At 43.1% G+C, this 14,050-nt stretch overlaps 1 protein-coding gene across 4 annotated transcripts in view; it reads right to left on the bottom strand.

The window, feature by feature from the left end:
* Positions 1 to 2,512: 2,512 nt before the first annotated feature.
* The window catches only part of kif13a (kinesin family member 13A), a 108,756-nt gene continuing 97,218 nt past the window's right edge, over positions 2,513 to 14,050 (bottom strand). For 2 of the 4 annotated variants that reach the window (XM_037534164.1, XM_037534165.1), the window contains 6 exons: positions 13,872 to 13,922; positions 13,681 to 13,783; positions 12,941 to 13,092; positions 9,813 to 9,920; positions 5,524 to 6,430; positions 2,513 to 3,367 (listed from right to left, as the gene is read on the bottom strand). In XM_037534164.1, coding sequence (XP_037390061.1) covers positions 3,228 to 3,367; positions 5,524 to 6,430; positions 9,813 to 9,920; positions 12,941 to 13,092; positions 13,681 to 13,783; positions 13,872 to 13,922 — 1,461 coding nt within the window. In that variant the 3' untranslated portion in view covers positions 2,513 to 3,227. The remainder of the gene's footprint in view (positions 3,368 to 5,523; positions 6,431 to 9,812; positions 9,921 to 12,940; positions 13,093 to 13,680; positions 13,784 to 13,871; positions 13,923 to 14,050) is intronic. The other 2 variants (XM_037534166.1, XM_037534167.1) reach the window with 1 other exon arrangement.

Below are 14,050 nucleotides of genomic sequence, written 5' to 3'. Positions count from 1 at the left end.
CAAAGAGTGACAGTTTAAAGGGACTGACAGACTAAAACGGTTCTGCCGGTCATACACAAGGTTTTGGGTCCTGGTCAGCACAGTATTTTCTTGGCAACGTGGCCAAACGCATAGGGGACTCCGAGCAAACCCCATGATTCAGTAATAGGAATAAAAGGGGGATCACACTGTATTTGTCTGAAGGCTGAAATACAGGCACTGCACTGCGGTTTCTCGGCTTCGTCTCAAATCAAGCTCTGTTCACTACAGAGGATACAGACACTTTGCGACCTTTGCCACTTTTGATATCTGACCACACAGCAGATAATATCCAGTGCACTCTTATAATCCTACAGCACAACACAAAGTGTAGTGTACAATGTACCCTGGCGGACACACGTCCAGAAGAGATTAATCCAGAAGGGGTCAGTGAGGAGCAGAACGGAACAGACCTCGGTTAGCTTAGCCTCAGTGAGCTAATCTGCTAGCCATGCAAACTTTGCAATGGCACATGTTTTTGGAGAAGTTTGAACATTTCATACATATATTTTTTTGAATAACTGCTTTATCTGAATATTATTTGGCGGAAAGTCTTTACTTTTGTTGCTGTTAGCCGTATTGCTAACTATAGTTAGCTGTTTAGTTAGCATGCTAACTACAGTGACTGAGTTGTATCAGCAGTTATGCATAACAGATGGAGTACACCCTTAAAAATATGTATTAGTAATAAAGAAAATGGTTCTATATAGAACCATGAACACTTAAACTTGAACTTTTACATGATGAAAGGGTTCTCTGCATCCTGAAAAGGTACGTTAGATTTTTGAAAAGGGTTCTATATAACACCAACAAGGATATTTACATTTAATGCATTTTGCTGACGCTCTTATCCAGAGCGACTCACAATTTGATCATTTTACACAGGTAGGCCAAGGTGGTGTTAGGAGTCTTGCCCAAGCACTACCCTTGTTTTTGTTGTAGCTAGCTAAGTAGCCCTTAGCATGCTGATTAGGAAGCTAGCAGAGTAAAGAAGCTACTAACAGTCATGTATAACAGATGGAGATGTTTGCTACATAAAGGGCACACTCTCAAAAAAAATGGTTCTTCAAGGGTTCTTTAGCAAAGGAATTGTTCTATATAAAAGCATGAACACTCAAAGAACCCTTTGCATGATTAAAGGGTTCTTTGCATCATGAAAGAGTTCTGTAGAAAGATGGAGAATGTGCTTTAGATGATCTGTATTTTTGAAAATGGTTCTATATAGCACCTAAGCTTATAACAATAAAAGAACCATTTTGGGTGCTATTTAGAACCCTTTTCAAAAAGGTTCTACATAGAACCGTCTACCGCACATTCATGCATATTCATTCATGCCATCAATCCAAAGAACCCATTTCTTTACTAAAGAAAGTTGAAGAACCATCTTTTTAAGAGTGAGTTTGAACTAATTTTACAGTTCTGGGATATTATGTATCTAAAAATACTGAATAAGGCGTATAAAGAGGTTTGTACCCCTTTTTTGTGTTTAAGAGCCGAATCATGTCAGATCGCACTGATTTCTGAGACGTTCTGCTGCTGAATTCTACCTTTATGTTACCTTGCTTCCTTGTTGCTAGAACATACTAACATCTAACACAAGCTAATACAGTAAAAAAGCACAAAAAAGCAAAGCGCATCTCTTCCTTTCCTCAAATAAATCCGAAGCCTTTTTTTAAGTGCCTCGTTCCGCAAAACATTGTACAGTGTGATCCCCCCTGAGGCATCTCACTGCCTCAACTTCAACAGACACCAAGGTGCTTTATCTCCCACAGCGCACAGTCTGGGTCTCTTCATGTAAACCTGTGCGAAAAAGCCTTATGGCAGAGCGTTTAAAAAGGCGCGAAACTCGGCGTCCACAAGTCCACCGAACTCACTGTGCATCCAGGACGAGTCACTCCAGTGCAAGCGTTAAGAAAACAGCTCCAAAAGCTCGGCTCTGTACAGATACAGTACTCAGAAAGCAGAAGCAGGTAAAATACAACAGAAACCAAGGCAGCTTGCTGTTAAAAGGCATCACAACCCAAAATCTACCACAATCTTAAAAGTTCCGATGCATTTGTGGCCATTAAACCAGAGATATGGCACTCAGCGAGAATCAGTCCCACTCACCCTGTACACACACACGCTCTACACTACATAGTACAAAATAGTTCAGTTTTAACAGCAGATCTGAAATGCTATGTCTTTGGTAACACCTGATATAATCACGCAAAGATCGAAGAACATTATAACAGTAGTACAATCTCAACTTCAACAGATTTCCATATTTAGCCTCACTAAAGCTACGTTCACATTACAAATCCAAATTTTTGCTCAAATCTGATGAAGCGATGGTTCACACTCGTTTAGGTAACTGATTCAAGTCTGTCATTAATGTGAACAGCGTCCTGAAATGACCATCATGTGCACATCCTACTCAGTAACGTCACGTGAATGAATCACGTGCATCATCAGCACAAACTAACGAGCAGAACGAGCTTCGCCGAGAAGATCATTAACTCTGATCAGCTCTCAGCTTCATTATTAGAGCGAGACGAAGGAGAAAAAGGTGAGATGAGCTGCTTTTCCTCCATTTACAGGCTTTGACTTCTGTTCGGCGCTGCTGCCACGGTAACGCTGAAGAATGGCACATGTGCAGTGGAAGAGAAGCACACAAATTCCGATCTGAGCGTCCCATTTGGTGGCATGGCCACAAATCAGGTAAGTATCGGATCTAGGGCCACATTTGAAAGTGGCTCAGGTCAGATTTCAAAAGATTTGTGTCCACACAGCCCTGAAAACATCAGATCTGAGTCACATTGGGGCAAAAAATTGGATTTGTGCCACTTCAACCTGGTGATGTGAACGTAGCCTAAAAGGACACTATCATCAGCTAAATATCACAATTTATAGGTTCAGTCGTGTTAGAAGTGGTAAATAAGCCAAAATGATGGAGGTTTGCTTGAAGTTTGAGCTTAAAATCAACAGAGAAGATGATATAAAATTTGTGCAACTGTGCATTCGACATTCAAAGATAAGGATGACGGTCCTGTAGTTTAAAAAATACACAGATTTGTCCATCAATAGAGAGAGAGAAGGACAGACAGCAACATATTCAAGGAGGACGACACATCCACTAAATTCCTTCTCCATGATTTTGAACAGTATGCCGAGTCCTCCTCTCTGGGGTCAGCCACCTTTCCATCCATTAATAAGAGTGTATTGCTTCTCTATAGCAGCACAGGCTGTGGTGGTGGATCCATGTCCATGGCTGGAGGGACCCTGCTGAGCAACGCCGGCCTCACGAACACGCCGTGGCCCGAAGCACAGCGGAAGTACACTCGGCCCTGCACCGTGCCGTTGTGTTTACCTGCACGAGAGAAGACACACATGCTACAAACATGCTAATGTAGCTAACAGTGTATAGGAAATCTGCTGGTGTGAGCACACTGGAAAGGCTTGAGCTCTTTATTAGCAACACTAAAATGACTGAATTGGAATCAGAATATTTAGGCCCAATCCCATTTCTTATTTTTACCTCTACCCTTTGTTTTTGAGTGTCCCCTTGCCCTTTGGAACTGAGTTACAGTGGTAGTGGTTGAAATCTTCCCTCTGAAATGGGACCCTCAATTAAAAAGAGCATTACTTCATTAACAGCTACCAGCACTGCTCTTTAGGCAACCCTGCCCATCTGCAGTGACAGCAGAGGAGGGTGAAGTTCAGCTCCTCACTACTTGGCTTTAGTTACATTTAGGCCATCATATGCCTTCAAAGGGGGGGCAATTATTTATTATAACCCATCTCTAATTCTTCAGTGATATGAGGTTGAAGTCAGAGATTTGCCAGATTCTTACTGGAATTTTACTGTTCCTCCTTAAATGGGAGAAGCAGTTCTGATGCCTGAGGTGCCAGAATGTAACTGCTGCACCATTTAAGGTGGAACGGGGAAATTTAACTAGCTACCGAGACATCAGGAAATGATTAGTGAAAGTAAAGGACCATCATACACTGAAACATAAAACTAAGATAATTTAACGGGTGTCATTTTTGAGAGAGAAAATTCTCACATTTGTGGGTTTCTTTGGTCTCTTGTGCTCCATCTTGTCTGTTTTCTTTTTTCCTCATAACACTCTGTTTGAGGAAAACCTCTGTTTGGGTGGGGCTGTGTAGCCCTAACACTTTGCCCTACCCCTCTATCTCAACAAGAATTAGGACACCCTACCCCTAGACCTGAACACAGCACACTGAGGGATGGGGCTAAGTGGTAGTGGCAAGGGTTGAAATGGCATTGGGCCTGTTTTGTCCATTTCGTTTACAGAAAATGGACATTTTTCTGTGGCGCTGTCATATTTATAGATGCCCACTTTTTCATTCTAAAGATGTTGTGCCTTTAAAAATATTTTGCTTTAAAATGTATTTCAAACAATGATTCAGTCACAAACGAAATCCAGACAGTTTTCTGCCTTACTTCAAAAGCTGTCCATCAACCAAGACACAATCGGTCTCTCAAGTTTGCCTCTTTATTATTATTACTGCTCTGAAGCCAGCAGGCTAATGAAGTAATGGAAGCTTTACAAAAATCGCTAACATCTCAGGGAGCCTCATGTCTGTTACCTTCTGGCTCTCCCTTTAGTGAGGCTGAGAAACATTGCTTCTCCTGCTTTTCCCCTTTTTCCATATGTTATACTAATGATCAAATCTCATGCTCTGCTGTTTTTGTTTTGCTATCCGGTGTTGACCAGAGGAGGATGGGTTTCCCTTTTGAGTCTTGGCTCCTCTCAGTTTATTCCTCCTACTCTTAGGGAGTTTTTCCTTTACAGACAAATCCAGCATTTGACTGTAAAGCTGCTTTGTGACAACACCTGTTGTAAAAACCGCTATACAAATAAACTTTGAAATTTAAACTTTGACTTATTTTCTGTTCATAGCTATTGTGTTTTTGTTTTGTTTTCTGGTGTCGACCAGAGGAGGATGGGCTCCCCTTTTGAGTCTTGGTTCCTCTTAAAGTTTCTTCCTCCTGCTCTTGGGGAGTTTTTCCTTGCAGGTCGACATTGGCGACGCTCATGGGGGCTCGTACTTGTATTTTTTTTGTATAGCTGCTTTGTGACAATGCCTGCTGTAAAAAACACTATATAAATAGATTTCCACTTGATGGCTGTGGCAACGCTGGAGATCGATTTCGCAACCTCCCTATGATAACTCATTGATGGCTGTGCCACTCAGAAGCCCCTGTGTGATGCATGCTTATCCATGTTTATAGAGAACAGTATGTCAAACAGCGTCAGAAAGCACCTAATCAAGTCTCCACATGGTTGGAGGTAAGCGTGTGATGATTTAGCCATGCAGATTAGCACCACGCTAAGTAATGATGTATAAGTTTCAACTGCTTGTTAATTCCATTATCCTCGTAGCTCCAGTGCTAAAACTAAAGAAGCAAGCTTTGGACACCAAACGTGTCTTGGCTGATTTGGAGCAAGGGATCAAATCTGTACATATGATTTGCGAAAATTCCTTAAAGTTACTTACCTACAGCGCGGTCCAGCTCCACTCCTACCCAGATGCCCTGGGCAAACTCCACCCCGCCCACATAGTGCACCGTCCCACTTCTGGTGCCCACCCACACCTGCTCTCCAGGGGCCATCCAGTCTGGCAGCTGAGCCACAGGTGCACCCTCGTCTTCCTCAGGAGCAGAAGAGCCGGTTTCTACTGTGGTTTTACTGAACATGTGATCTTCTAGGCTGCTGCCTTCAGGCTGGGTAGGGGTGGTACTGGATGAAGAAGAGGACGGAGAGTCTTTGCCATTGTGGAGGTGGCATGGTGTTGCTTGGACATTGGTACAGAGACTCTGGCTGATGCCCTCTGTATTTCTTGGGGGAGTTTGGTCACATTTAGCTTGTCTCAGTGACTCGGGCATCTCCGTCTGGCATTCGGACTCGAAACTGAAACCATCACCAGCACCTTTGAAGTCAGTGAACTCTTGGCTGACACTCAGAATGCACTGGTTGGCCTTAGGTGAACAGGACTGGCCTGTGCAGTTCATAGAGGAGTGGACAGGGCCAGGATGGCAGTGTCCGGCTTCGCCGAAGGAGTTTTTATTGAGCAGGGAGTCTGCTGGGTCTCTGGAGCCGGAGCTGAGCTGGTCCGAGCTTTCGCTGCCCGTGAACAGAGCATCGGACAGCGTGGCGTTCGAGGCGCTGTGGGAGAAATATCCACTCGTGCAGCTGCTGGATGTTGGACTGCGGGACACTTCCTTCTCAGCCACCTTGTTCCCTGGGTAGGAGGCCATGCCTCCACATAGAGTAGCATCCTGGGTCTCCAGACTGGCGTTGTACACTTCAAAGTTGGCGAAGTCCTCAGGAACGTACGGCTGGAAGTTTGGAAGAGAACTCAGACCGGCTGCTGGATCCAACTCAGGCTCCTCTTCCTCTGAATCCTGACCAATTGGAGTCACGTGGCCAGATGCAAGAGCAGTTCTCAGTTAATTATAACATGGCAAATTAACTATGTTGACTATGGCTGTCATATACTACATATAAAGGTTTGTAGGCATTTGAAGCTGTTGCCACAAGAGGGCAGTTTTTCTGCTGTTTAATCTACTCTTCTCCATTAACACCATGATTTCTGAATGCTGTAAAAACTGCCTTTTTGATCAAATAAACAGATAAACAGGAATATATCACTGCTGTCGGAACAAAACCTCGTTTCTCCATTTTTTTTTTCATTTTTCAGCTTTTCACATCATTTGAAAGTACCTGTTGCCCTTTACATCGTTTGTAAATGATCAATGGACCAAAAGAAATGTTTGAACATTGCTTGGAAAAACGCCTGGTTCCCCTGACTAAAGTATTTTCCTTCTCCTGTGAAGTTCTCCTTTTGGAGATGTAAGTTTTTGTTCCGACACCAGCAATAAGTAATTTGAACAAATTAACAGGAATATAAGTCACACAACAGTTGCGCTTTATTGTTATTCCGACTGAACATTTCATTATAAGCTCTTACTGGTCAGAACTGCACTCTGAACAAGTTCACATGCTTGAATGGCAAAGACACCCAGCAACCAGCATTAAATGAAAGGCTGTGCATCTTTACACCAGGCATGTCAAACTGGGGACCTTATGCTCATTTAATGCTATGAATTCAGTTCATGAAGGCCCTGCCAATTAGCTGATGAGCCGAATCAGGTGTCTATAATGAGACAGAGTGATGAAGTCTGCAGTGCTTTGTCCCACAAGGACTGGATCCTGACCCGCTTTCAACAGTGATAGGAAAACATAGAAAACTCCAGTTGAACTTCATAAAATTATGTTTTAGTAACAAACAAAGACAAGCATGTGACTGATTTGAATTGGTTTCATGTGGTTTTAACTGAGGACCACAGCAGCTGACCTAGACCTGCAGTAATGATGTGGGTTTGGAGTTGTGGCTACCAAAGTCTTGTGCACACTGTCAGAAAAAAAGTACTAAGCAGGTACAATTTTGGTTCATCAAGGAACAAGGTAACAAGGTACTGTCAAAGGTACAGCAAAACATAACTGTAGCATAATCGCATAATCCCTTGAAATGATATTTTCTAAGCTGTACTGACTACACGCCCCGTCTCGTCTCCAGGCTTTTTATTTTACTGTCCTGTTTTAAAACATTTGGTTATGAAAAGGAACAAATATGAACTTTTCCTGGAAAAACTTATTTAAGGTTCACAATCAGACCTTAAAACACTGCTGTACCTTTGAGAGAACATTTACACTGCTTGTACCTTGATGAACGAAAAATGTACCTGCACAGAACCTTCATTTCTACCAGTGTAGGGAGTGCAAAATTAACCACAGCACACCCTGAAACAGCACATCTAAAACTTCTGCTGCTTCAGGATTTGCAAATGAATAATCACATTAGATTGGGGGAATTTGCTGCCCTCTAGTGGGAAAGGCTTAAAATGCCTTCATTCAAGCCCTCCAGATTTCTCAACAAATTAACCTCATTTTAAATTAATTATTATCATAATTCAGCCATTGTCTACAAAGTTTATTTTCCATGTAACAACTACCTGAGATCTGCTGGCAGAATCATATTAGATACACCTGAATGTGTTTTAATATTAGGAGGTTATGTGTTATGTCAGTTGCAATACATGCAGTAAAGAACTGAATGGAGGAATTAGGAGACTGAAATGGCACTGAAGTAATGGACGATGTTATGAAAAACAGCAAACAAACCAACAAAATGTTTGAACTATATGAAAAATCAGGCTGCTTTGAATTTTGGAGACTAACATTACTCTGAAGATCATGAAATCTTCTGTGAAAAGGGGGTTTCTGTGTGTCCCACGCAGTCAATTCTACATGCAGATGTTTAGAACAGACTCCGACTAAAACATCTACAGTTTAAATGCACTCAGTACACAGAAGCTGGTTTTTCACAGAGGTCTCATCTCACAGACGTCAATTCCACTCCTCAGGATTTATCAAAGAAATCATTTTAAACGTAATCTGAATTATGTGTTATTATTTTTTGTAGATGTTGAGAGAGACGACGATTTTGGCCCATATTCTACGTTTTGGGTATTTTATTCTGTTTTCCTGTTATAACATTTGTGTATTTGTGTTCTGTTGGTGACTTCTGGCAATCCTCAGAGCCGTAAGGAAAAAATAAACTTCAGCTGCTTTTTGTTTAATCACTTTCCCTCATCTTCCAGTCCAATAACTCTGCTACAGACCATCAGCAGGAACAACGCTCCGAGTGATTTTAATGAGGCTGAAATGCTTTCAAATGAACGGGCGGGGATAAACAGCTGTAAGATTAGTGGGTGGGGCTAAACAGCTATAAGACAAATGGATGGGTTAAACAGCTATAAACTGACGGGGCGGGGCAAAACTGCTGCAGGTTGAATGAGGGAGCTAATCTGCTTTAGGCTGAATGATTGAGGCTAAACTGTTGTAGGCTGAATGGAAGGGGCTACATTGCTGTAGGCTGAATGGGAGGGGCTACACTGCTGTAGGCTGAATGGGAGCGGCTAAACTGCTGTAGGCTGAATGGGAGGGGCTACACTGCTGTAGGCTGAATGGGAGGGGCTAAACTGCTGTAGGCTGAATAGGAGGGGCTACACTGCTGTAGGCTGAATGGGAGGGGCTACACTGCTGTAGGCTGAATAGGAGGGGCTACACTGCTGTAGGCTGAATGGGAGGGGCTACACTGCTGTAGGCTGAATAGGAGGGGCTACACTGCTGTAGGCTGAATGGGAAGGGCTAAACTGCTGTAGGTTGAATGGGAGGAGCTACACTGCTGTAGGCTGAATAGGAGGGGCTAAACTGCTGTAGGTTGAATGGGAGGGGCCAAACTGCTGTAGGCTGAATAGGAGGGGCTACACTGCTGTAGGCTGAATAGGAGGGGCTAAACTGCTGTAGGCTGAATGGGTGAGGCTAAGCTGCTATAGGCTGAATGGGTGGGGCAAAACTGCTATAGGCTGAATGGGTAGGGTTACACTGTTGTAGGCTAAACAGGTGGAGCTAAACGGTTGTAGGCAGAATGAGGGGGCTAAATTGCTGTAGGCTGAATGGGCGGGGCTAAACTGTTGTAGGCTGAATGTGTGGGGGGCAAACTGCTATAGGCTGAATGTGTTGGGGGCAAACTGTTGTAGGCGGAATGGGTGGGCATACATAATATGTTACAGGAATTTAAAACGGGGCTATTTTTTGCAGCTAAGAGTGACTGTATGTTTAGATACACATGCATGTCAAATATCAAAACCCCATTTTCTACAGGCCCTTTAATGCAGAGTGTGTGGGAGTGACTCTGAGAGATGTGTGTGGAAGACTTACAGCAGTGTGTGTGACTCTGAGAGGTGAGTGGTTTGTTGTGCTGCTGTGGCCTTCACTCCGGGCCCGGGGGCGGGGCAACACAGAGCCTTCCACTAACCAGCGCATGCTCTGCAAAAATACACATATGGCATGCAAAACAGCGCAAACAGGCAGATGCAGTCAGCAATTGGTAGCTGTGGGGTTAAGGGTGAGCCTGGGTGGGCTTAAACATGCAAACATTCCTGCTTTAGTTCCAAAATGAAATTCAGCTTAGTATAATAAGCTGAGATGATTATCTCAACAGAGAAAAAAAACAGCTTGCAAAACCCCCAGTTATAATGTACAAGTGTTTAAAGGGGTAAAGAGTCTCTTAAATGTTCTAACAATTAATATTTACCTGTTTTTTTCATTTATTTTGTTGTTAGTTTCAACCTCATGCGTAAATTATCTTGCATTTGCCTGTGTGGAGTTATTTGGTAATTCATACCATAACAGACTTTATGTGGTTTTTGACACTGCATGACACATCGTTATCTATAAACATGGGTTACAGTACACTATATGGACAAAAGTATTGGGACACATCTCCTAATTATTGAGTTCAGGTGTTTTAGCCACACTCATTGCTAACAGGTGGATAAAAGCACACAGCCTTGCAGTCTTGATAGATAAACATTGGCAGTAGAGGGTTGTACTTATGACTTTAAACATGGCACTGTCATAGGATGCCACCTCTGCCACAAGTCAGGTTGTGAAACTTCTGTCCTGCTAGATCTGCCCGTGTCAATTGTAAGTGCTAATATTGTGAAATGGAAGCATCAAGGAGCAACAACATCTCAGCCACAAAGTGGCAGACCACCAAACTCACAGAGTGGGGCTGCTGAATGTTGAAGGTCTAATTCTCTGTTGAATCTTACTAATTAGTTCCAAATTGCCTTTGGAAGCAACATCAGCAAAAGGACTGTGCATTACAAGCACACAAGCCCAAGCCCATGCACAAGGCCAAGTGATGGACGGAGTAGTGTAAAGCGCCGCCACTAGACTCTGGAACAGTGGAAACGTATTCTGTGTGTCAATCTGATGGACGAGTCTGGGTTTGGTGAATGCCAGGGGAACGTTACCTGCCTGACTGCATTGTGCCAACTGTAAAGTTTGGTGGAGGAGGGATGATAATATGGGGTTCTTTTTCAGAGGTTGGTCTAGAACCCTTAATTCCACTGAAGGGAAATCTTACTGCTTCAGCAGACCTAGACATTCTGGACAATTCTATGCTTCCATCTTTGTGGGAACATTTTGGGGAAGAACTTTTTCTGTTCCAGCATGACTGAGCCCCAGTGCACAAAGCCGCTCCATAAAGGCATGACTGGGTGAGTTTGGTGTGGACGAACTTGACTGGGCCTCACAGAGCCCTGACCTCAACCCCATCTGGGATGAGCTAGAATGGTGATTGTGATTCAGGCCCTCTCGTCCCACATCAGTGTCTGACCTCACAAATGCTCTTCTGGATAAACAGGCAAAAATTCAACACTCTCTAAAATCTTGCAAAAAGCTTCCCAGAAGAGTGCAAAAGAGCAAAGGGGGACCAACTCCATATTAATGCCTACGGATTTACTCCTGTGAGTATAATGTGTAGGTTCCCCAATTCTTTTGTCCATACAGTGCACCTCCCGTAGGTAAAAACAGCCTGAATTCTGTCCACTTTCTTTTGGAATAGACATTCAGGGTAAGTGATTCTTGGGCAAAGGATTTTTGTCCAAATTATCTCTATAAAGCTTTTTTGTCCCTGCAGTATTGATAGACCTCTGAAGTCATGCGCCATAATGCTATACACACGCTACAAACAAGCTAATGCTCCTGCACACTGAAATGACACTGCACGAAAGTAAGCCTACTATTAAGCTTCTACACTGTTTTGTACCAACACCAGCTCCTCAAACTGCAGCCTAAAACTGCCAAAACAACTCAACTATCACATTTGGCAAAGCTGGCTTGTTTGTGTGGGGTATTTGAGTGATGTCAGTCTCATCAACTGAATACACAACAGGGTTTGGTCACATGTTGCAATACTACTGCACTATTGATATTTGCACGGACAATTACCACACATTTTCTCACTCTGCATACTTTTCTCCACTGCTGTTTCCATTTTTGTTGTTTTTCAGTTTTTGACATAATTTGAAAAAACCTACTGTCCTTTATATTAGGTGTTAATTTCAAGGTGAATGGACCAAAAGAAACGGCTTAAAACTGCTTGGAAAAAAAGTCTGGTTCCATTGACTTACATTAAAAGCAGCGTATGTTTTTTTTCTTCTCTTGTAAAGTTACCATTTTAGAGATACAAGGTTTTGGTCCGACTGCAGTGATATGCTGCTCTGACTTACTACATTCTACATACTACCTACATTAGATTCTCTCCACTCACTCTGTATATATGTATAATACATTTATATTTGAAATATATTTATATCTATATTTTTACCACTGTACCATCCTTATTTGTACTGTAACTTTTAATTGTCAGTTACTTTCTTGCACTTTATATGTATAAATAAAAAAGAATGAATTTCATTGGCTCTATACCTGTAATCTGGACAATGAATGAACTTCAGTGAAAGCTGAATCTAATACAAATTTGTATTCTGACTCCTAAATTACCTCAAAATTCAGAGGATCCAGTGATATTTGAATAATATACGTATGGCAAAACGTATCTGCTTTAGAATGTTTTGCTTATCTCAGAACACAACAGGGGTGATATTTGAAACCAGTGTTCATTTTTCTCTTATGGAAAACCAGCTTAAACCCAGAGTTCCTAATACAGACACCACGCCGACTACAGAGTAACAACATAACTTCAGAGGTCTGCTCTAAATAAACGGTTGTGATGAGCTTGTGACTGTGCCTGCAGGAATCAGCCAACTGGCTGTGGATGCGATGACATCACACAAGGCAACACATTCATCTTTATTCAGCTTCAGGTGGTGGTAGTTGTTTACCAATAGGGAATGACATGGCATGGTTTATGGTTTGATGTGTGATGGAGTGTGCAGGATGGGTGAGGGGCTTAAGGTGGAGTATTTAAGGAGGATGGAGAGAGAAAGTGAGTCTGTATGTGTATGATTATGTGTCTCAGAGAGTGTGAGTTTTACCTCCTGTCCCAGCAGTGGACGAGCCTCCAGCGAGCGCTTTGCTTTACTCTCCTCTCTCACCGGCATCAGGGACTTGAGGAATTTGGGGGGCTGGGGGGAGAGGGCTTTAAACGGACTCGAGCTGAAGAACATGGGGCTCTCTGGGACACAACCTGTACAAGATACACAAAATGTTTCAAGCAGCTGCTCATATAACGTGACGTTTTGGTTCAGTAGAAACATACAGCATGATGTTCTCATGTTAAAGGGGCCAAACTGCTGTAGACTGAATGGGTGGGGCAAACTGCTATAGACTGAATGGGTAGGGCTAAACTGCTGTAGGCTGAATGGGTGGGTATAAAGTGCTGTAGACTGAATCAGTGGCGTTAAACTGCTGTAGACTGAATGGGTGGGGCTAAAGTGCTGTAGGCTGAATGGGTGGGGCTAAACTGCTGTAGGCTGAATGGGTGGAGCTAAACTGATGTGGGCTGAATGGGTGGGGCTAAAGTGCTGTAGGCTGAATGGGTGGGGCTAATGTGCTGTAGGCTGAATTGGTGGGGCTAAAGTGCTGTAGGCTGAATGGGTGGGGCTAAACTGCTGCAGGCTGAATGGGTGGGGCTAAAGTGCTGTAGACTGAATGGGTGGGGCTAAAGTGCTGTAGACTAAATGGGTGGGGCTAAAGTGACAAAGGCTGAATGGGTGAATGTAAATGTCATTATCACAACCATGCTGATATGGGCCCTTTGGCTGTGCTGATGTACCATGATTCTCCTTGTTTTTAACAGGTGTGTCTTTTGCTGGAGCTGCAGAGAGAATCTCCTGGAAAGGACAGTCCGACACGTCCTGCTGGACCTCACAGTGACCCTGCACACAGGAACGACACACACAGCTCACACACATCTGCAGCCAGAAGAGAGACCAGTCCTTTAAGAGAGAACAAGGAGTTACAGACCTTTGGGTCTTCATCTTCACAGCCCAGCGTTTCTGATTTACAGCAGGACATCTGGGATAAAAACACCATGGTGTTATTCTCTGACCTGTTATTCATCCATCCATCCATCTATTTATTCATTCATCTACCTATTCTTTCAATCATGTCTTTCTATCATCCATGTAATCATCAGTCCACTA

The sequence above is a fragment of the Pygocentrus nattereri genome, chromosome 24 (genome assembly GCF_015220715.1).
Source record: "Pygocentrus nattereri isolate fPygNat1 chromosome 24, fPygNat1.pri, whole genome shotgun sequence".
NCBI classification, from domain to species: domain Eukaryota; kingdom Metazoa; phylum Chordata; class Actinopteri; order Characiformes; family Serrasalmidae; genus Pygocentrus; species Pygocentrus nattereri.
Note: the sequence above shows the minus strand (reverse complement) of the source record. Positions and strands in the feature narration are given on the sequence as shown.